At 38.1% G+C, this 24,143-nt stretch overlaps 1 protein-coding gene across 3 annotated transcripts in view; it reads left to right on the top strand.

Annotated features, from left to right (window-relative positions):
• atp2b1b (ATPase plasma membrane Ca2+ transporting 1b) overlaps positions 1 to 24,137 on the top strand; it is a 31,817-nt gene extending 7,680 nt beyond the window's left edge. For 2 of the 3 annotated variants that reach the window (XM_073832364.1, XM_073832363.1), the window contains exons 3-21: positions 4,279 to 4,476; positions 4,873 to 5,130; positions 5,827 to 5,952; positions 6,915 to 7,154; positions 8,112 to 8,147; positions 10,700 to 10,846; positions 10,935 to 11,149; positions 11,236 to 11,478; positions 13,650 to 13,891; positions 14,606 to 14,843; positions 15,813 to 15,992; positions 16,074 to 16,161; positions 16,246 to 16,352; positions 17,294 to 17,485; positions 20,883 to 21,096; positions 21,702 to 21,913; positions 21,999 to 22,106; positions 22,193 to 22,381; positions 23,703 to 24,137. In XM_073832364.1, the coding sequence (XP_073688465.1) occupies positions 4,279 to 4,476; positions 4,873 to 5,130; positions 5,827 to 5,952; positions 6,915 to 7,154; positions 8,112 to 8,147; positions 10,700 to 10,846; positions 10,935 to 11,149; positions 11,236 to 11,478; positions 13,650 to 13,891; positions 14,606 to 14,843; positions 15,813 to 15,992; positions 16,074 to 16,161; positions 16,246 to 16,352; positions 17,294 to 17,485; positions 20,883 to 21,096; positions 21,702 to 21,913; positions 21,999 to 22,106; positions 22,193 to 22,381; positions 23,703 to 24,038 (3,569 nt within the window). In that variant the 3' untranslated portion in view covers positions 24,039 to 24,137. The remainder of the gene's footprint in view (positions 1 to 4,278; positions 4,477 to 4,872; positions 5,131 to 5,826; positions 5,953 to 6,914; positions 7,155 to 8,111; positions 8,148 to 10,699; positions 10,847 to 10,934; positions 11,150 to 11,235; positions 11,479 to 13,649; positions 13,892 to 14,605; positions 14,844 to 15,812; positions 15,993 to 16,073; positions 16,162 to 16,245; positions 16,353 to 17,293; positions 17,486 to 20,882; positions 21,097 to 21,701; positions 21,914 to 21,998; positions 22,107 to 22,192; positions 22,382 to 23,702) is intronic. The other variant, XM_073832365.1, reaches the window with a different exon arrangement.
• Positions 24,138 to 24,143: the final 6 nt, after the last annotated feature.

Below are 24,143 nucleotides of genomic sequence, written 5' to 3'. Positions count from 1 at the left end.
ATCTGTTAAAATAATAATAATAATAATGACATAAAAGCATTTTGTTTAACACTTATGCAGGCGAATCATGCCCACAGCTAAACTTTAGCTGTTAAACACATAACAAAACAATAATGGTGGATACATTAGCCAAGTGCTAATGTGACTAACTGATGAAACAATACTGTTTGTAAACCAAAATATGTCTAAGTTACATTCTTTGTTATTAAACAAAGTAATTTAAACAACGACAGTCTACATTAATCGACACATTCTTAGGAAATAGTGGCTTCACAGCGAAGTATCAGAACTATTTCAGTAAGACGGTAATATCATGGTTTACCTGGAAACCTAAAGCTGCACTAGGTATTTACAGGTTGTGTGGTTTGGAGACGCTTGTTGGTCCAAATTAAGAAAATAAGGATTTTTTTGCATTGGTAAATGTTTAACGAGATTAGATAAGCAGTCCTTTGTAAAATGACGAGCACACAATAAAAGGTTCGTATTGTATTGCTGTGGTATCGTGAAATAAATACATTTTAACCACTGATTCTTCACATCAATCTTCTTTTGACAATGAAAACGAAACAACCTTGCTTTCACAGCGCAGAACACAGCGTCTTCTCAACCTTATGTAACTTTTTTCGAAAACCAATATGACCTGCTCTTTAATGCATTAACTAATGTTAAAGGGATTTAACCCAAAAATGAAAATTTGATGTTTATCTGTTTACCCCAGGGCATCCAAGATGTAGGTGACTTTGTTTCTTCAGTAGAACACAAACAAAGATTTTTAACTCAAACTGTTGCAGTCTGTTAGTCATATAATGGCAGTGAATGGGCACCAAACCTTTGAAAGTAAAAAAAAAAAACATGCACAGACAAATCCAAATTACACCCTGCGGCTTGTGATGATACATTGATGTCCTAAGACACGAAACGATCGGTTTTTGCAAGAAACTGAACTGTATTTATATCATTTTTTACCTTTGATACACAGCAATGTCCAACTCAGCTCAGTATCCAGCGTGTTACATGTGTACATGCTCTGGCGTAGTATACGCAAATGCCGAAAGGGGAAATCTGTGAAAAATTAACAGTCCCGGATGAGTTCGCGCAAGCAAACGTAATCTTTTAGCTTTAAATCGGTTTGAACAATCAGATGGACATTGCTGTGTATCAAAGGTAAAAAATGATATAAAATACTGTTCAGTTTCTCGCAAAAAATGATCGTTTCGTGTCTTAGGACATCAATGTATCGTCACGAGCCGCAGGGTGTAATTTGGATTTGTCTGTGCATGTTTGTTTTTTTTACTTTCAAAGGTTTGGTGCCCATCCACTGCCATTATATGAGAAACAGACTGCATTGGTTTGAGTTAAAAATCTTTGTTTGTGTTCTACTGAAGAAACAAAGTCACCTACATCTTGGATGCCCTGGGGGTAAGCAGATAAACATTACATTTTCATTTTTGGGTCAACTATCCCTTTAACTAATGTGACCGTTTATTATGAAGTGTTAAGGTTGTTTTAAACTATTGACAGCCCTAATATTTTTAATTATATTTCTATTTTATATGTTTTTTTCTGAATCATTCCAAGTGCCCTGGTTAGGAATAAAATTTATTACAGTACATCATTTCTAACTAAATTACAGTTATTATATGTCAATTAGCTGGTAAAAGATGTTTAACCGCTGGACATTATTGCCTTTCTTGTCACTTAATTGTCCAGGTTATTAAAGCGGTTATTATGTCGTCTTGGATGTTACAGTTCCTCATTTTATCTCTTTATATTTATTTCCTTCTGTGCTTCTAGTTTTAGCTCTGTCTTCATATTATTTCAACGAGCTCAACTCCAATCATTTGTCTAACACCATGATCAGCTTATGTTTCCCTTGATAATTCCAGCGAAATATGTTTACACTCCTCTTGTGATCTTTCATTTAAGAATTTTATGTGTATTATAAATACACAATCTGTCTGTTATGAAAGAGTCCTATCTTTTGTAAAAATCTGACCTTGATTGTTCTTTACCTTATCATCCATCTATATTTTCCAGTTCGATATGCATTGGCTTACCACTGCACTGACATATTTAGCTCTGTCATGAGCCATAACAGACAGTTGTAGTTGTGACAGGTGGGCCCAGATCAATTTACCTCATGTAATCCCACTCACCTTAAACCGAGGCAGGCTCTTCATTGCTCCGCTTTGCACTAATCTCACTGGCCACTGCTCTGCTGCATGGGGTTTACATTCATTTTTGCCCTTGCCAACAGTGGGTAAACCTTTGAGGGGGCAGAGGACTAGCGTTTTGTAATTGAGCAAGAGAAGGAAGAGAGGGATTATATTGTGTTAGTGTTCAGGCTGTGCTCTTGCTTGCGTAGGGAGTGGAAATCTTGGTAATTTTTTGGAATCCATTATATTTAAAATGAAAAACAAAACAAAATAAAAACCATCTCCAAATCCAATTCAATTTTCAAGCATTTTAAAATACATATATAGAAATATATCTAGAACAAGTTAGAGGATTGACTTTTTTGGTCAACTTGATCCATCTGTCATTTTTTGAACATGTTAAATCATCAGTATGTTTTCCGTTTACTATTTCAAAATATGTTTTTAAATTGCAAACTCAGTACATATAGATACACCATAAGGATGTTTAGGTCATCTAAAAGTCATATGTACTGAAAATTCAAACATGGTCAATAATAATTATCCTGAGAGACCCATCAGAAATTTTTGTACACTCTGGAAGTGTGAAATTATGGAATTAGATATAGTGACTATAATATATCTTATTTTTATACAGTATAATTAAAATTGTATAATATTTTTACAACCAGAAACACAAGCTTATTTGATATGGTAAAAAAGTTCCATATTTGTTGTGGATATTTCCTCTTTGCTCTGTTTTATGACAGTAATCTTAAGATTTAGATTAGATTTATTATCAATACCTTAATATTTTCTATGGAAGCCCGTTTCCACTACTGAATAAAACATCAAAAAAGGTCATTGCGATTTTTTTATCTCACAGTTCTGACTTTTTGCAAATTTGCAATTCTGAATTGTTTGATATAAACTCACAATTAAGTCAGAATTGCAAGATATAACCTTCCGATTGTGAGAAATAAAGACAGAATTGCGAGATATAACCTCGTAATTGCAAGAAATAAAGTCAGAATTGTGAGACATAATCTCGCAATTGTGAGAAATAAAGCCAGAATTGCGAGATTTAAACTGTCAATTGCAAGAAATAAAGTCAGAATTGCAAGATATAAATTTGCATTTGCGAGAAATAAAGTCAAAATTGCTAGATATAACCTTGCAATTGCGAGAAATAAAGTCAGAATTGTAAGCTATAAACTCGCATTTGTGAGTTATAAAGTCAAAATTGCAAGATATAAACTTGCAATCGCAAGAAATCAAGTCAGAATTGCAAAATAAAACCTCGCAATTGTGAGAAATTAAGTCACACTTACAAGATTTAAACTTTCAATTGCAAGAAATAAAGTGAAAATGGCAAGTTATAACCTTGCAATTTTGAGAAATAAAGTCAGAATTGCTGGATTTAAAGTTTCAATTGCAAGAAATCAAGTCAGAATGGCGAGATATAAACTTGCAGTTGCAAGTTTAAAGTCAGAATTGCAAGATAAAATTTGCAATTGCTAGAAATAAAGTCAGAATTGCTGGATTTAAAGTTTCAGTTGCAAGAAATAAAATCAGAATGGCGAGATATAAACTTGCAGTTGCAAGTTATAAAGTCAGAATTGCAAGATATAAATTTGCAGTGGAGAGAAATAAAGTCAAAATTGTAAGATATAACCTTGCAGTTGTGAGAAATAAGGTCAGAATTTCGAGATTTAAACTTCCAACTGTGAGAAATAGTCAGAATTGCAAGAAGTTCAGTTCTGAGGGGGGAAAAAGACTGATATTTTCTCAGAATTGCGTGTTTGTCTCACAATTCTGACTTCTTAACTCATTGCAATTGTTAGTTTATATCACGCAATTGTGAACTCACAATTCTGAGAAAAAAAAAGTCAGAATTGTCAGATAAAAGTCACAATTACCTTTTAGTTTTCATTGAGTGGCGGAATGGGGCTTCCATAGTTTTCTGTAGTCATAATGCAACAAACTAGAAAAAAATAAATTTCGAAGTTACAAATATAACATGTTATTGTAGTAATGTTTAATGTGTTACTTGCTGTTTGTAAAATTTTTCTCGTAATTTCTGAGTGAAAATTGTTTCTACACCAATTCTTTAATGTTTATTCTACTCTTTCTCTCTGTTTAGGGTTGAGTGGTCATTCCGATGACATTGCAAGAAGAAAAGAAGAATTTGGAAAGAATTTTATACCTCCTAAAAAGCCAAAAACATTCCTTCAGCTAGTGTGGGAAGCATTGCAGGATGTGACTCTAATTATTTTGGAAGTTGCAGCCATAATATCCTTAGGCCTTTCCTTCTATAAACCTCCTGATGCCGAGAGAGAACGTGAGTATCATAGGGGCTTTTAAGCTCACCGTGAATAATATGCCTCTGTTTCTCTTCCTCAGTGGTGCTGTTGAATAACAATGAATTTGAAATTGTAACATGGCCTGAAGGTGACATAGTGCTATTATGTATTCAGCTCACTCTGGGCTTCTGCTTTTAGAAAATATTATTTTCAAAAATAATTTCACCTGAGCCCTGCTGTGCATTTAGCAGTAAAATCCTGCAAATCGGGTTATTTTGTGCATATTTGATCAATTTAATGCACACTTGCTAAATTAAAAATACTTATTTACCCCATATTTTTTAACAGTAGTGTATATATATAATCTTATATATTATCAAAGACTTAAGGTTCAATAGTAGGTATTTCTTACAGTGGCTTTCTCATTGATGCAGACTGTGGTAGGGCGGCTGGAGGAGTTGAGGACGAGGGTGAGGCAGAGGCGGGCTGGATTGAGGGTGCTGCCATCCTCCTGTCTGTCATTTGCGTGGTACTTGTCACAGCCTTTAATGACTGGAGCAAAGAAAAGCAATTCCGTGGACTTCAGAGCCGCATTGAACAAGAGCAGAAGTTCACTGTCCTCCGAGCCGGTCAAGTCATTCAGATTCCTGTGGCTGAGATTGTGGTTGGAGACATTGCACAAGTAAAATATGGTAAAATGATGGTCTCCCTTAAGATTCACAACTGTGTTTAATATATTAAACAATTAAGAATTAGGCTTGACTTATTGCTTTAAATTTATATGCTGTTAAATGGGAAGTTTTAAAGAATGATTATGCAGCTCTTGCCATTGAGTGACAGTTTATGGGGACCATATCTGTCAAGCTTCAAAAAAGGACTAAAAACTTTAGTAACACATTGAATTAAAAATTTAATTTTAAAGTAGAAAAACAGAAATTAATTTCTTAAAATAGTCTTTTAATTTACAACTTTGAAATGTTTCTGAAATGTTTAAAGATTAAGATTCAGGGCAAGTCAAGAAATTAACTACCTTTTTGGTTATTTTATGGGTATTCTTTTCTTTTTTGGAGCTTGACAGACATGGAACGAACAGTTGTTATATGGAAAAGAGCTGTGTGAGGATAAAAAAATAAAACATACAGGTTTGGAAAGACCTCAGAGTGAGTAAATGACAAAATAAAATAATCTTTTTTGGCTTAACTTTAAAAAAAAATGTTAAAGCATATACAACACAGTTTCTTTTTTCAGTAGTCTGTTTTTTTTTGTTCTTGTCATTTTTGGTTAGCATTTGTCGTGCTCGATTAAAAACCTCTCTTTTGGCACACCATGCAAACATCTGTCTGTTGTGTCTCAGACGACACCATCTGTCCTTTGCTTTGTGCTTGCAGGTGACCTCCTTCCTGCTGATGGTGTACTAATCCAAAGCAATGATCTAAAAATTGACGAGAGCTCCCTCACTGGAGAGTCAGATCATGTCAAAAAAACTGTGGACAAAGACCCCATACTTCTTTCAGGTTTTGCTCTGCTTTTTTTTTTTTAAGGGAACCTGGGGTATTAAGACTTTTATGGCTTAATATAACATAAATGATGTCTCTTACTGAAATATGTAGTAGAAAACCAATTAAAAATGTACATTATTTGAAAAATCCACATTGTTTTTTACACATTTTGGACTATGGGGGGTGCCATTATTTCGATTACGTCAAATGGTTGCACTCTGTGAGCTATTGGCACTACCTGTTGCTATTTTTACCACAACACAACTTAGAAAAGAGCTTGCAGGTGGTGATGGATATAAGTGTAGGCTTTAACCAAATGCCGTACCATCGATTTTTTTCCATGAGGAGTCTAAACGGCCCTAGATATCAAGTGAAATCTGCTCTGAGAAACCCATTTAGTGGCTGCGGCGTCATGACAATCGTTGACATATTTACATACTGTCAGGATGGCATCTAGCGTTTCTTGTCTCTGTCGTTTGTAAGCTCTTTGAGTAGCTGTGGCTATTAAAAGCCTCAAAGGCATCAGGGCTAAAGTGGAGAGAACGAAAACGCGGGTCTTTAGAAAGTTTTTTATTTGTCCACAGGCATCTTCCCATTCTTTTCTCCTTTTCTTATCGCTAGGAAAGTAGTTAAGACTTACTTTGCTTCTCTTGTTACACTTCGATTACAAATTACAACCAAAAACCGCACAATGTGGCATTGAATCCGTATTTTATTTTCTGAGTTATGTTACTGAGTGCAGCCATTTTACGTCATCAAAAGAATGGCGCCCACCATAGTCCAAAATATGTATAAAAAGATGTGGATTTTTTAAATAACGCAAAATTTTTCTACTAGATATTTTAGCAAGAGACATCATGTATGTTATATTAAGCCTGGGGTTCCTTTTAAGTAACAAAAATGGTAACAATCAAAAGGTCAAGACAAGTTGTAATACATACAGTACCTGGTCATATGCCTATTTTCTGTTTACTCAGGCACGCATGTGATGGAGGGCTCCGGAAAAATGCTGGTCACAGCAGTGGGGGTGAACTCTCAGACAGGAATCATTTTCACTCTCCTCGGAGGCGGAGATGATGATGATGATGATGACGACGAGGAGAGAAAAGAAGAGAGGGAGAGGAAAAAGAGGGAGAAGGAGGAGAAAAAGCGAGAGAAAGAAGAGAAAAAAAAAGAAAAAGAGAGGAAGAAGAAGGAGAAGAAAGAAAAAAAGAAAAGTATGTTCTTTAAGTATGCATTTTCAAAATAATAACTGAAGTACCGGTCAATTTAAAAAAAAAATTGAATTTATACATATTCCTAAAGCTAAATAAAAATTTAGGTTTTTCCATTATGTATGGTTTGTTAGGATAGGACAATATTTGGCCGAGATACAACTATTTGAAAAAATGGATCTGAGGGTGCAAAAAAATCTAAATATTCAGAAAATTGTTGTTGTCCAACACTGCAAAAAAGGCAGTTCTTACTTAGATTTTTTGTCTTGTTTCCAGCCAAAATATTTCGAAATTCTTAAATCAAGAAGAATTTTCTAGACGAGTAAAAATTATTTTCTTGTTTTCAGAAAAAACAAGTCCAAATTAAGTGAGTTTTTTCTTAGAACAAGCAAAATAATCTGCCAATGGGGTAAGAAAAAAAAATATTTCCAACCGAAAACAAGATTATTCTTCTTACCCCATTGACAGATTATTTTAATTGTTTCAAGCAAACACAAACTTAATTTTGACTTTTTGTTTTTTAGAAAATCCTTCTTGATTTAAGAATTTTTAGATAATTTGGCTGGAAACAAGACATAAAATCTATGTAAGAAAAGCATTTTTTTGCAGTGAAATTAAGTTCTTAGCAATGCATATTACTAATCAAAAATTAAGTTTTGATATATTTACGGTAGGACATTTATAAAATGTCTTCATGGAACATGATCTTTACTTAATACGATATTTACACTAACTTTTTACAATGTATTTTTGGCTATTGCTACAAATATACCCGTGCTACTTAAGACTGGTTTTGTGGTCCAGGGTCACAAATAGGCAAAAAAACTATTTTAAATGCATTGCTTTGCCAGACATCATTTTAAACATACCTGACTAGGATGCTACAAGAATCACATAATTTACAAATGATCAGTATCTATAGATATCACAAATATCTGATTGATTCATCTGAATTTTCAGCAGTCAAAAAGCCAGATGCAACAGATAAAAAGAAAGGTGTGTATTAGCACATATGCTGTAACTGTATGTCATAGCATTTCCTTTAGATCAGTGGTTCTCAACTGGTGGGTTGTGATGTAAAAATAGGTGACAGATCTGTTCTGAGGGGTAAAAACAATACTAATTGCAAATAATAATATGTAGCTAATCATATAAATTGGGCATTGCTTCCTATATCTTTTGTTGATGAATCCACATTGAACTTAGACTAATAACAGTGTTTTAGTGCTAATTCAACTGACACTTGAGACAAAATATGAACCAGACTGCTTTAAATATGGGTTCATGTGCACAGAGAATAAAATTTGAGTGTTTGATCAATTTTTGTTATTTTTTTATGACTAAACTAGTTGAGAACCACTGCAGGAACAGTACGCAAAATAGCAGTCCGTGACATAGCTCAAGCAGTAGTTGCTCGTTTGGCACACATTGTGTGCCTTTCTTTCCTTATGTATTTAGTGAACATATGGTTGAAGCTAGTTGCCAACTGTGCTCTTCACTCTTTTCATGCTGATTAGCAGTAAGAAGATTAGGGCCTTTGGCCTTACAGCTTTGCTTTTTCCTCTAGTCCACATACAAACACATACACTTCCAGTCAAAGGTTTTTGGATTATTTTTAATTATTTTTCATTTTAAAATGTAATTTATTCCTGTGATTGAAGCTACATTTTTCCAGTCTTCAGTGTCACATGATTCTTTAGAAATCATTCTAACATTCTGATTTGCTTTTCAAGAAACATTTTTTATTAGTACTATTATCCAAAGATCAGCATTTATCTACAATAAAAAGCTTTTGTAACATTATACACTATACCTTTTAAATTCTTGTCAGTATCTTTTTGTTTTATTTTGTTTTTGGTAAAGAAATTATAGAAATAATGTTACAAAAGATTTATATTTTAGATAAGTGCTGTTCTTCTGAAATTTCTATTTATCAAAGAAACCTGAATAGTAGAATAGTAGAATCAGAATATTAGAATGATTTTAGAAGGATCGTGTGGCTAGTAATGATGCTTAAAAATTCTGCTTTAAAATGACAGGAATAAATTACATTTTAAAAACTATTAAAATAGAAAACAGTTATTTTAAATAGTAAAAATATGTCAAGATTTTTCTGGTTTTGCTGTACTTTTGACCAAATAATCGCAGGCTTTGACTGGTAGTGTATAGTCAGGCACATACTGTAAATATTATGCTGTCAGAAATGTTGCAAGCAGAATTTAAACTCATATTTCCCAAACGAACACCAGAATGTATTAAAAAGTTTTGTTAGAATTTTTTTTTTGTAAGATGCTCACAAAGGCTGTATTTATTTGATCAGTAAGAACAGTAATATTGTGAAATACTATTACAATTTAAATATCTGTTTTCTATTTTAATTCATTAAAATAATTTATTTCTGTGATGGAAAGCTGAATTTTGTTGAAAACGTAATATTACACTTTAAAAACTGAACATGCACTAGTTATATTAAGAAGCTATTTTGTCATTTTTATATACAGTGTTGCTCAAAAGTTTAGGATCAGTAAGAATTCTTAAATGCTCATCAAGGCTGCATTTACTTGATCAAAAAAACCTGAAAAAAAATAATATTGGGAAATATTATTACAGTTGAAAAAAAAATTGTGTTGTATATTAATATATTTTAAAACATAATTAATTCCTGTGATGCAAAGCTGACTTTTTATCAGCCAGTGCTTCAGTTTTCAATGTCACATGATTCTTCAAAAATCATTCTAATATGCTGATTAATTACTGTTATTATCAATGTTGGAAACAGCTGGGCTGCTTAATATTTTTTTGGGAACCTGTGATTCTTTTTTCAGGATTCTTGATAAATAATAAGTTAAAAAGAACAGCATTTATTAACAACATAAATCTTTGCTATCACTTTTTATCATTTCAACACATCTTTAGTGAATAAAATATTAATTTATTTTAAAAAAGAAAGAATACAAATTTACTGACACCAAACTTTTAGATAGTAGTTTATATTGTTACTTTTTATTTGTTAAAGAATCCTGGGAAAAATCACAGGTTCCAACAAAATATTTAGCAGCACAACAGTTTTCAACATTGATAATAAATCAACATATTAGAATAATTTCTGAAGGATCATGTGACACTAAAGCCTGGAATAATGATGCTGAAAATGTAGCTTTGTATCACAGGAATAAATTACATTTTAAAATATATTTACATAGAAAACAGTTATTTTAAATTGAAAATAATATTTCACAATATTACATTTTTTCTGTATTTTTGATCAAATAAATGCATCCTTGATGAGCATAAGAAATGTCTTTAAAAACCATTACACTTCTTACTGATCCTAAACGTTTGAGCGGCAGTGTATTGTAATGTAATTCATTTGGGTTGACTCCAAAAAAACAGTTATTTTATAAGCCCATTTTATGTTACATGAAAAAAACATTTTTGGTAGTTTGATACATGCACAGCCATTGCACAGTACAACATTTATAAAACAGATTATAAGTACATTTAAATTAGATTTATTTTAACATCACTATGGTTTTTGCCTCATTCAGAGAAGGATGGAGGCAAAGTGGAGATGGAGCCTCTCAACAGTGATGACGAAACAGAAGAAGAGCCCAAAAAAAACAAGATTCCAAAGAAAGAGAAATCTGTGCTTCAAGGGAAGCTCACCAAACTAGCTGTACAAATTGGAAAAGCAGGTAAAAAAAATCTAGTTCCTATGTTTTCTCTTGTATCAAAACTCAACGAGAGGCTTTTAAATGGTTATGTGATTTTTTTTTGTTCCAGGGCTCTTCATGTCAGCCCTCACAGTCCTCATTCTTATCGTGCTCTTTTTGATGGACACTTTCTGGATCCAGGGGCTTCCCTGGATTAAAGACTGCACTCCTATCTACATCCAGTTCTTTGTCAAGTTCTTCATCATCGGCGTCACTGTGCTGGTTGTTGCCGTGCCTGAGGGTTTACCGCTTGCTGTCACAATCTCGTTGGCCTATTCTGTAAAAGTATGTGGATTGTTATTTGCAGTAGTCTCATGACAAACCTGTATATTCAAAGTTACAACTCTAGTAAAATCATCTATTCTCTGCAGAAAATGATGAAGGACAACAACCTGGTGAGACATCTGGACGCTTGCGAGACGATGGGAAATGCCACTGCGATTTGTTCTGATAAAACAGGCACCCTAACCATGAACAGGATGACAGTGGTCCAGGTGTATATTGGAGAGAGACACTACAAGAAGGTCCCGGAACCTGATCTAATTCCTGGCACCATCATGAATCTTCTCATCACAGGCATCAGTGTTAACTGTGCATATACTTCAAAAATAATGGTACGAAGCTATATTTTGCATGAATGTGTAGTTTAAAATTTACAGAGGGTCCAAAACACTGTGAACACATGCTTCTAATTTGCATATTTGTTAAACGACAAATTATATTATCAGAATAGAAATTTGAGTGAAGAATTCATATGAATGAACTTGTTCTTATTTTAATTTAATAGAATCAACACATAAGCATGAACTCCACAAGTTTCTGTGTAATATGTCACATCACAAATTAGTAAAATAGATTAAATATAATGTAGTGTCATATATTATATTAAAAAACTTACATTTTATACACATTATACTGTATTAAATTTATGTTAGAACTTCAAATTCATGTTTGTTTAAAGATTTTTATCTATTTTTTATTTATTTAAATAAGATAAATCAATGTGGTTTCAGACTTTTGGACCACACTGTCTTTAAGGGAACAACGGGTATTAAGACTTGTATGGCTTAATATAACGTAAATGTTGTCTCTCTTGTTGTCAGAAAGCCCATTAAAGATTTACATTATTTAAAAAAATCCTCATCATTTTATACATATTTTGGGCTATAGAGTGTGCCGGAATTTTTTTTTTGATGTGAAATGGTTGCACTCGGTGAGCTACTGGTGCTACGTGTTGCTATTTTTATGACAATACAACCCATAAAATAAAATACTGATATGATGCCGCATCGTGCTAGCCTGGCAAGCCAGACCCACATAAATGTAGGGTGTGGGCACTCTCCATAGACAGGGCTCAACCGGAGGGGTGGGATAAACGGTTGTCTTTCAAACTCCTCTCCACGCAATAGGATAGCGCTACAACCAATCAGAGACGTAGTCGGTTGGGTGACGTAGTCAGAGCGACGAAGATTTTTAACAAAAATCAGTGCACTGTGCAGTCTGTCAGCCAAATAATAGACATAGATGGGCACTAAACCTTTGAAAGTAAACATGCACAGACAAATCCAAATTACACCCTGCGGCTCGTGACGATACATTGATGTCCTAAGACACGAAACGATCGGGTTTTGCAAGAAAATGAACAGTATTTATATCATTTTCTTTTTACCTTTGATACACAGCCACGTCCATCCGTCATGAGCACGAGTTTAGCATATCTATGATTCGACTCGTCACATGTGGACGCGCTCTGGTGAAGTATACGCAAACACCAGAAGGGGAAATCGATGAAAAAGTCCAGGATGAGTTTGCGCAAGCAAACGTAATCTTTTAGCTTTAAATGGGTTTGAACAACCAGGACAAGCGCAAGTAATTACCATTTTGAATAGCCGCTATATCCACAATCTCTTGTGCTGTGTAAACAATGAGTGTCGTATACACGCCACAGATCGCTTCCGGTGTTTGCGTATTCTACACCACAGCGCGTTCAGATGTAAGGAGCTCCTGCTCAGGACACATGGACGTGGCTGTGTATCAAAAGTAAAAAATTATATAAATACTGTTCAGTTTTCCACGCTTAATTCACGGAACCAGGAATTCATGTCTGACGGAACTTATGGTCGCAGGTCAGTCGTCATCATGTTAAGCCCGACCACCGACTCGTGATTGGCCCGGTACATCTTGGATTTTTTGGAATTTTAAGTGAATTGAGAGTAACTAGACTGACCTTGGAAGCAAATGTAATTTGCTGCCGCTAGGGGCGCGTCTAGATTCTAGGCTAGCATCGTGCGGCTTTTGGTTGTAATTTTTTAAAAGGCAATAAGAGATGCGATGTAAGTCTTCACTGATTTTCTAAGTGATAAGAAGAGGAGAAAAGAATGGGAAGATGCCCGTGGACGAATAAAACTTCCTAAAGACCTGCGTCTGTGTTCTTTCAACTTTAGCCCTGCTGCCTTTGAGTCTTTTAGTAGAGCACAGATACTGAAAGAGCTTACAAATGGCAGAGACAAGAAACGCTAGATGCCATCCTGGCAGGTTGTAAACATGCAGACGGTCTTCATGACGCCGCAGCCACTGAACCGCTGATTTCACTCTATATCCAGGGGTGTTTTTTTAAATAATGTGAGTCTTTCATGGGTTTGCTACTACATATTTCAGTAAGAGACATCATTTTCATTATATTAAGCAATACAAGTCTTAATCGCCATAATTTTCGCTCTTTTTTTTTTTGTTGTAAGATTAGACTTGGTTTCATGCTTTTTATAAATCCATTTTTTCTGTCTAGCCTGCTGAGAAAGAAGGCGGTCTGCCCCGTCAAGTTGGGAACAAAACTGAATGTGCCTTGCTAGGGTTTACCTCTGACTTACGAAAAGATTACCAAGCCATGCGCATCGAATATCCTGAGGAAAAACTGTACAAAGTATACACCTTCAACTCGGTCAGGAAATCCATGAGCACAGTCCTCAAAAATTCAGATGGAAGTTACCGTATGTTCAGCAAGGGAGCATCAGAAATCCTCCTTAAGAAGTAAGTACACATTTAATATTTCGTATGTTGATTTGCTGTTTGCGAGATAATAATAGAAAGTGGTATTATTAGGGTGAGGTATGCTCTCATTCAATAAAGCATTTCATTGCATAAATTTTTTTTTTTTTAAATTATGCTGACAAAGAACAGTTTTCCACTGTCAATAATGACATACAAAGCACCTCTCACAAAGAAGTCAGTTTCAAACCAAGCAGCTTTCTGTTGGTCAATGCAACAAATGCACGTGAAAAACTTTAACCTGATGTGAAATCTGCATGATACAAAGTTTAAAGGGAAAGTTCACCAAAAATTTTAAATTCTGTCATTAATTACTCACCTTTGTGTCGTTCCAAACCCGCAATACCTTCGTTCATCTTCAGAACACAAATTAAGATATTTTTGATAAAACCCCAGAGCTTTCTGACCTTCTATAGACTGCAACGCAACTGACAAGCTCAAGGCCCAGAAAGGTAGTAAGGATATTGTTAAAATAAAATAAAATAGTCCATGTGACATCAGTGGTTCAGCCGTTATGTGAAATATGTAATATGAAGCTACACAATTTTTTTTGCACAAAAATAACTTTATCCAACAATCTATTCTCTTCCGTGTCAGTCTTCAGGAGAGTACCACAACTATGAACGAATATGATTGTGAGGCTACATACTTGTAACTTTCCAACAGGTTATAATATTTTTTTTTATATTTCCCCAGGTGCTGTAAAGTCCTGTCAGCCAATGGCGAAGTCAAAGTCTTCAAGCACATTGATCGGGATGACATGGTGAAAAAGGTGATTGAGCCCATGGCCTCTGAGGGTTTAAGGACCATCTGCCTCGCCTACAGGGACTTCCCTGTTTCGGACGGGGAGCCTGATTGGGATAATGAGGCAGATATCCTGACTGGACTTACTTGCATTTGTGTGGTGGGCATTGAGGATCCTGTTCGGCCCGAGGTAACTGCTCTCTTGACTATTATTAAAGGAGAAGTTCACTTCCAGAACAAAAATTTACAGATAATTTACCCACCCCCTTGTCATCCAAGATGTTCATGTCTTTCTTTCTTCAGTCATAAGAAATTATGTTTTCTGAGGAAAAAAATTTGGATTTCTCTCCATGTAGTGGGCTTCTATGGTGCCCGTGAGTTTAAACTTCCAAATGCAGTTTAAATGCAGCTTCAAAGAGCTCTAAATGATCCAAGCCGAGAAAGAAGGGTCTTATCTAGCGAAACGATCAGTTAATTAAAAAAAAATACAATTTATTTTACTTCTTAACCTCAAATGCTTGTCTTGTCTAGTTCTGCATGAACTCTGTGTAGAGTAGAAGTACCGACCCAGTGTTTACAAAGTCAACGTGCAATGAAGATAAAACAACCCTTACAAAAAAAGGTAAAACAGCCATGTAAGTCGATTTTGAAGTTAGAGGAGAAAATAAGATTGGAGTTTTTCAACATAACCTAACTCTCTTGAACCAGAATACACAGAGTACACGCAGAGCTAGACAAGATGAGCATTTGAGGTTAAAAAGTATATACTAAATTGTAATTTTTTTTAGAAAATAACCGATTGTTTTGCTAGATAAGACCCTTTTGGGTTTAGAGCCGTTTAAAGTGCATTTTGGAAGTTCGAACCCAAGGTGCACCATAGACGTCCACTATATGGAGAGAAATCCTGAAACGTTTTCCTCAAAAAACATAATTTCTATATGACTGAAAAAAGAAAGACATAAACATCTTGGATGACAAGGGGGTGAGTAAATTATCTGTAAATTTTTGTTTTAAAAGTGAACAACTTCTTTAACCCGTACTATTTTGTTCACATTGCATGGAAAATATGCATTTGACAGTGAAAACAAAGCAGGTGCTCATTACTGTAAGTCAGCATGTGTTTATTGACACCTATCTCCGGGTGGTATAATCGCCACAGGTCCCCGATGCTATTAAGAAGTGCCAGCGAGCAGGCATCACTGTGCGCATGGTCACAGGAGATAACATTAACACCGCTCGAGCTATTGCAACCAAGTGCGGCATTCTCCATATAGGCGATGACTTCCTGTGCCTTGAAGGCAAAGAGTTCAACAGACGGATACGCAATGAACTTGGAGAGGTGAGATGGTCAAAATAAAAAAAATGATCAGTTTTTATTTACATAAAAAGGTTGATATTAAAGGCCTCATCATATTTTTAGATCGAGCAAGAGCGCCTGGACAAGATCTGGCCCAAACTGCGTGTACTTGCGAGATCTTCTCCAACTGATAAGCATACATTGGTCAAAGGTAATGAGTTTTAAATACTGCTGTTAAAATTGTGGTGAATTTTACAGTTTGACTGCAAATACAATGTCTTGCTGTCTTTTTAAGGTATAATTGATAGCACCATCATAGAACAGAGACAAGTAGTTGCTGTCACTGGAGATGGAACCAATGACGGCCCTGCGCTAAAAAAAGCTGATGTTGGATTTGCAATGGTAGGACTTTTCAGAATCGGGAAGAACTTGCGGACATGTCACTATAATACACCTGTAATAAACAAATGCAAATGAATGTTAAAGTTACAAACTGAAAGAAAGAATAGTGCCATATTTAATTTTGGACATAAATGGAAATGAGGCTGTGAGGGATAAAAGCAAAGTGTTTTCAGTCAATTTGTAATTTTCTGTAGTTTAAAGGGATAGTTCACCCAAAAATGAAAATTCTGTCTTTATTACTCACCCTCATTTCGTTGCAAACCCCATAAGACCTTTGTTCATCTTCGGAACACATATTAAGATATTTTTGATGAAATCTGAGAGCTATCTGACCGTGCATAGACAGCAACGCAACTGACACGTTTAAGGCCCTGAAAGGTAGTAAGGACATTGTTAAAATAGTCCATGTGACATCAATGGTTCAACCTTAATATTATGAAGCTACGAGAATACTTTTTGTGCGCAAAGAGTCAAAAAGTCTTTGACACATGCTCACAAGAGTGCCACGACAAAGCATTGCATCGTGGTACTTTTGTGAAGAAAGAAACTTTCACTAGAATAAAACTTTTAAAAGTTGTGAGTTTGGAAATTGACAGACTAGTACTTGTAGAATCTCTTACCGCCTCATTTTTATCTGCATAAAATTCAATATGGCATCTATTCTGACTAAGGTCTATATTCAAGAAACAACAAGTAAATACACTGAAATTGGTGTAGGACTTACTTTTAAACCAATATCTCTGAGGGATTGCTAGTAGATTTCTCAATTAATTACAAAGAATGGCAAGTAACACAATAAAATTTCGCTGACCACCGCTAAATATTACCATTCCTTTAGTGTTTCCATGATGCATTTTAATGCAGTATTCCAAATTAAGCATGACGTGCCTGAAAAATCTAATTAGTAATTGACAGTGACATGTCTTGACCTGTCTTTTTAGGGAATTGCTGGTACAGATGTAGCCAAAGAGGCATCAGACATTATCCTGACAGATGACAACTTCAGCAGCATTGTGAAGGCAGTGATGTGGGGGAGGAACGTCTATGACAGTATCTCAAAGTTCCTCCAGTTTCAGCTGACGGTCAACGTGGTGGCAGTCATTGTGGCATTTACTGGAGCCTGTATCACACAGGTCAGACTTCTGCTTCCATTTGCTCTTTTTTGCCACATCATTTGTTTGGTTAAAGGGGTCGTGCCTATTTTCAGCAAGTTGATATGATTCTTTAGGGTCTTAATGAAAAGTCTATAACATACTTTGGTTAAAATTTCTCAATGGTTATGTAAAACAACACCCTTTTTACCTTTTCAAAAACAGCTCTGTTCACAGCGAACCGTTTTGGTGTATGTCCCTTTAAATGCTAATGAGCCCTGCTCCTCTCGGCTGTGGGGTGACGAGCAGTTCTCTCTGAGACTGTAAACTTTAGCTGTGTTTAGCCACGGAACTTGCTAACTTGCACATTATTAGGAAAGGTGATTAGCAAAGATTAATAAAAAAAACTTTTACTAACTTCTGTAGGTGAAGCTGGATTACAAATTATTCGCACAAACATAGACGCTGTCACGTATCTGGTCTATCCTGTTATCATGAACTCTTGCACCACACTTCATGGACTTCATTCCCCACAAGCCACTGCACTAATCACTGCATTCACCTGCTCTCACTTTACTGATTACCGCTCACAGCTGCACCTCATCACACTGACTGCATTTAAGCCACTCACACACACAGCCACCTTGCGAAGTCTTATTGTTCCTTCTGGTCATTATTTCCGAGCGTTTATTCCCGTGTTTGATTTCCTGTGTTTTTGATTCCTGGACTCCTTCCCGTGTTTTGATTCTCGCTGCCAGCCCTGACCTTTCTGCCTGTTTTGACCACGATTTCTGCCTGCCCCTTTGTGTTTGTTTGTTTGGAATAAATGCTGCGAATGGATCCGCACGTCTCTGACCCTTCCTTGTGACAGAAGACTTCGCCACACACAAGGATCCAGCGGCTTTATGGTGTCATCCGGTTCCAGCATGAATCCAATGGTACAGATCATGCTGCTCAAGCAGGGTGAGCGGACAATTGAGGATTTTGTCATGGCCTTCATTGAATTGGCAAATCTGTCTTCAATGGATGAGACTTGTCTTATGATTTTTTTTCGTGGAGGACTCTCAGAGCCATTGGCTTCCCACATGCCAAATTTTGAACCAGACTGGACTCTGCGCTACTACATGGATCTGGCTCTTTTGTTGTGTGGCTCTCCGTTTACTGTGGGTGAGGTTGAGCCTCAGCACAAGATGGCTACCGCCAAGTCAGAGTCTCCGCTGCCAGAGCGCCCTCCAGTGACTGTGCCGCCAGAGCGCCCTCCAGAGTCTCCGCTGGTTCAGCCCGGCCTTCCAGAGTCTCCGCTGGTTCAGCCCGGCCTTCCAGAGTCTCCGCTGGTTCAGCCCGGCCTTCCAGAGTCTCCGCTGGTTCAGCCCGGCCTTCCAGAGCCTCCGCTGGTTCAGCCCGGCCTTCCAGAGTCTCCGCTGGTTCAGCCCGGCCTTCCAGAGTCTCCGCTGGTTCAGCCCGGCCTTCCAGAGTCTCCGCTGGTCCCGCCCGGCCTTCCAGAGTCTCCGCTGGTCCCGCCCGGCCTTCCAGAGTCTCCGCTGGTCCCGCCCGGCCTTCCAGAGTCTCCGCTGGTTCAGCCCGGCCTTCCAGAGTCTCCGCTGGTCCCCTGCCCGGCCTTCCAGAGTCTCCGCTGGTCCCGCCCGGCCTTCCAGAGTCTCCGCTGGTCCCGCCCGGCCTTCCAGAGCCTCCGCTGGTTCCGCCCGGCCTTCCAGAGCCTCCGCTGGTTCCGCCCAGCCTTCCAGAGCCTCCGCTGGTTCCGCCCAGCCGTCCAGAGCCTCCGCTGGTTCAGCCCAGTCTTCCAGAGCCTCCGCTGGTTCCATCCAGTCGTCCTGAGATTCCTGTCTGCCCGGTTCTGGTCACGGAGGCCATGCATGGACTGTTCCCACCCACCCTCCCTGCTGCTCCAGTCCCGCCACCTCTGTCTCCTGACAGTCCCTCTGCTCACCCACATCCCACCTTCGGTGCAGAGGACTTGCCGTGGGACTGCCAGTCTCCATCGGTGTCCAGACTGAAGGATCCCTCACCATCACCTCCAGTCTCAGAGTCTTGGACTCCACCTCGGCCCTCCGACCCTGCAGCTCCACCCCGGCTCTGTGCTCCCTCGTCTCCGTTGTCGGCCGTCGGCCCACCAGCTCCTCCGGGCTCCATCGTCTCTCCGGCTCCGCCCCGGTCAGTCGTCGCCCCACCTTCGCCTCTGGACTCTACTCCTCCGGCTGCGCCTCGTCACTCCGTCCTGCCGGCTCTGTGGACCTCCTCCCTCCCGTGGGCACAGCCTCGACCCTCTGTCACTCCGGCTCCGCTGCGTACCTCCGGACCTCCATCTCCGCCGGGGTCGCCAGAGCCTTGGGTTCCGCCTTGGTCCTCCGGATCCTCTGTGTCGCCCAGGACCATCGACTCTCCAGTTTTGCCTCGGGCTCCACCGGCTCCACCTCCGTCGGTCGGCCCCAGGCAGGAGCCAACCCTTCCTTCACCATGGCTTCTCCCTCCGACGGCTCCGCCTCAGTTCGTGGTTCCAGTACCCCTACATGGACCTGGCCCTCCATCCCTCCCCCTGTTCCGCCTCCGCTCCACCACCCTCCAGGTTGTATTAGGTGGTTAGAGCGTCTGGAAGCCGCTCCTTGGGGAGGGGCTCTGTCACGTATCTGGTCTATCATGTTATCATGAACTCTTGCACCACACTTCATGGACTTCATTCCCCACAAGCCACTGCACTAATCACTGCATTCACCTGCTCTCACTTTACTGATTACCGCTCACAGCTGCACCTCATCACACTGACTGCATTTAAGACACTCACACACACAGCCACCTTGCGAAGTCTTATTGTTCCTTCTGGTCATTATTTCCGAGCGTTTATTCCCGTGTTTGATTTCCTGTGTTTTTGATTCCTGGACTCCTTCCCGTGTTTTGATTCTCGCTGCCAGCCCTGACCTTTCTGCCTGTTTTGACCACGATTTCTGCCTGCCCCTTTGTGTTTGTTTGTTTGGAATAAATGCTGCGAATGGATCCGCACGTCTCTGACCCTTCCTTGTGACAGACGCATTAAGGTAGATCGTGGGGTGCTATGATCATTATTACATCCAACAACAAAACAATTTAAAACACTTGTCGCTTAGGAGACATTTTAGTCTACTCCTGCTCCGGTGTCGAAACAATAGCGGACAGTTTACAGCTCACTCAGGGCGGGTCTACGTAACAATCAACAATCGTGGGAGCGGCCTTGGTCTGTGTGACGTCAGAATCTGACAGCCAAGAATCTGAGAATGGCCTGATTTGAGAAAGGGGTAATGATTTATAGGGATTTTTAAAAAAAAGCACTGGGTGTATTTTTATCATTATAGGCTGCCAACACATTTATGTTCAAACAACACGTAAAAGTGAATTTTGCTTCAGATGACCCTTTTACACTTTTTCCTTAATTCATGTCTTTACACAGGATTCCCCTCTCAAAGCTGTACAGATGCTGTGGGTGAATTTAATTATGGACACATTTGCATCACTAGCACTGGCGACAGAGCCTCCCACTGAGGCTTTATTGCTACGCAAACCATATGGCCGTAACAAGCCCCTTATTTCCCGCACCATGATGAAGAACATCCTCGGACATGCTGTATATCAGCTAACCATCATCTTCACGCTGCTGTTTGCCGGTATGAACCACTCAAAAAGTGTTAATTTAATAATAAAGTCAAATTCATCTATCTGGTGCACTCTGAGAGTTCAAAATAAAGAGCTCCAACCCATGTTCAGTATAAAAAAAGTTGGTGAATTGACTTTGAACACCTGAACTTTAAAGGGCTAGTTCACCCAAAAATGAAAATTCTGCCATCAATTACTCAAGACCTTGGTTCATCTTCAGAAGATAAATTAAAATGTTTTGAGAGCTTTCTTCTCTACTTTCTTGAATGCACAACAGAGACGGACACAGAAGAGAAGAAATTGTTGAATAAAGTCGTTAATTTTGTTTTCTTTGTGCACAAAAAGTATTTTCGTAGCTTCATAACATTACATTTGAACCACTGATGTTCCATGGACTATTTTATCAATGTCCTTACTACCTTTCTGGGCCTTGAACGTGGTAGTTGCGATGCTGTCTATATAGAGTCAGGATTTCATCAAAAATATCTTGATTTTATGTTCTGAAGATGAACCAGTGTCTTACGGGTTTGGAACGACATGAGGGTGAGTAATTAGTAATTAGTAATCCAATCCAAGTACACCAGCTAATAGATCTCTGATTTCATATTTTTCACAGGTGAGCAGATTTTTGACATTGACAGCGGCAGAAACGCTCCTCTTCATGCCCCTCCTTCAGAGCACTACACCATTGTCTTTAACACATTTGTGATGATGCAGATTTTTAATGAGATTAACGCTCGAAAGATCCACGGCGAGAGAAACGTTTTTGAGGGCATCTTCAATAACATGATCTTCTGCACTATCGTATTCAGTACCTTTGTTATCCAGGTACTGTACAGCACATTGTAATCTCTATAACCCTGGTCAATTATCAACAACTGTTCTAAATCCCAACATGGTTTTGTTTTTTTAGATCATAATCGTGCAGTTTGGAGGGAAGCCTTTCAGCTGTGTAGGCCTCTCTGTTGAGCAATGGCTGTGGTGTGTCTTCCTTGGCTTTGGCTCTCTTCTCTGGGGCCAGGTAGGCCTTGAAAAGCATTTTAACTCTTGATGACTCTTGAAATGATGCACTGGATGATTGTTGTTTTTCTCACCTCCAACCCACAGTTGATATCCACCATTCCCACAAGTCGCCTGAAGTTCCTGGTGACAGCGGGTCATGGCACTCAGAAGGAGGAGATCCCTGAGGAGGAGCTGGAGGAGATGGAAGACCTGGATGAAATTGACCATGCTGAAATGGAGCTGAGAAGGGGGCAGGTTCTGTGGTGCAGGGGTCTCAACAGAATTCAGACACAGGTACTAAATGAGGTTTCTTTCATTGCATACCTTAAAGGAGAAGTCCGGTGTGATATTGACCTAAAGTGTATTGAATCATGATACCGAGTGTGAACGTACCTTGCATATCTCATCTCGGTTTGTGTCCTGCAGTCCGAAATCTGGGGTCAGTTAGCCGATGCTAACAACAGGTTGTCAATGAGGGTGAATAGGGCATCGGAGTAGCCACGTAAATAAATCACTGCTTTATGCCATTTACGAGGCACAAAGTAGCTCCACACTTCATTGGTAGACTTCCAAGGGCCCTGACATTTAAAAAGAGACATTGAGAACTCAGAAAAAGCACCGGTAGTTTATTTATGAGAAGATTTATACAGACAGTAACTGCAAGAAATTTAGCGGCCGCCGCCATCTTGAATTTAGTCACGATAAGTCGAGTGACGAGCAGGAAGGAAACTACAACCTGATAAGTTGATAACCTGATAAGTTCCTTCCTGCTCGACACTCTACTTATCGTGACTAAATTCAAGATGGCGGCGACCGGTAAATTTCTTGCAGTTACTGTCTGTATAAATATTTTTACTATTTAACATAACTGTTTTCTATTTGAATATATTTTAAAATGGAATTTATTCCTGTGATTTCAAAGCTGGATTTTGAGCATCATCACTCCAGTCACATGATCTTCAGAAATTATTCTAATATTCTGATTTGCTAAAAAAAATTATTATTATTATTATTATTATTATTTTGAAAACAGCTGAGTAGAATTTTAGGTAAATTCAGGTTTCTTTGATGACTAGAAGAACAGCATTTATCTGAAATAGAAATATTTTGTAATATTATAAATGTCTTTATAAACACTTTTGATCAATTTAAAGCATTCTTGCTAAATAAAAATATTAATGTTATTAATGTACTCAACTGTTTTAAATATGGATAATAATAATAATAATAATAATAATAATAATAATAATGATAAAATATGTTTCTTGAACAGCAAATCAGCATATTAGAATGATTTCTGAAGGATCATGTGACACTGAAGACTGGAGTAATGATGCTAATGATGCAGCCTTGTTCACAGCAATAAATTACATTTTAAAATATATTCAAATAGAAAGCAGTTATTTTAATTAGTAAAAATGTTTCACAATATTACTGTATTTTTGGATCAAATAAATGAAGGTTTGGTGAGCAGAAGGGACTTTAAAACATTAAAATCTTACTGTTCAAAAACTTTTGGCTGGTACCGTAAGTATTCGAAAATATTGCCAACATTCTCAATGGTAGAATGTTACTGACCTATGATTTCTATTTGGTTCTGGTTCTTTTTCTTTAGATCCGTGTGATTAATGCTTTCCGGGATACCATGTCCCCTTACGAAGGCCTGGAGACACCAGAGTCTCGCAGCTCCATTCACAACTTCATGAGCCACCCAGAGTTTCGCATTGAGGACTCACAGCCAGCCATCCCTCTCATCGACGACACAGACCCCGAGGAGGACGCACCTACTAAACGAAACACAACTCCTTCCCCACTGCCTCCAATTTTATCCCCGAATCAGAACAACAATGCAAGCGACAACAGGGGCTACAATCAGCACAAAGATATAGCCAAAACTATTCTTCCTCCAACACCTGGAAGCCCACTGCACAGTCTGGAAACCTCTTTATAATCCACTACTGCCCTACGTCAGACCACGTCAACAACCGAGGAAACATTAAGGACAAGGTCAGGGCTTCTATGCCTTTGATAGTGAACTGGGTTTTGTTTCATTCTT

The sequence above is a fragment of the Garra rufa genome, chromosome 25 (genome assembly GCF_049309525.1).
Source record: "Garra rufa chromosome 25, GarRuf1.0, whole genome shotgun sequence".
NCBI lineage: Eukaryota > Metazoa > Chordata > Actinopteri > Cypriniformes > Cyprinidae > Garra > Garra rufa.
Note: the sequence above shows the minus strand (reverse complement) of the source record. Positions and strands in the feature narration are given on the sequence as shown.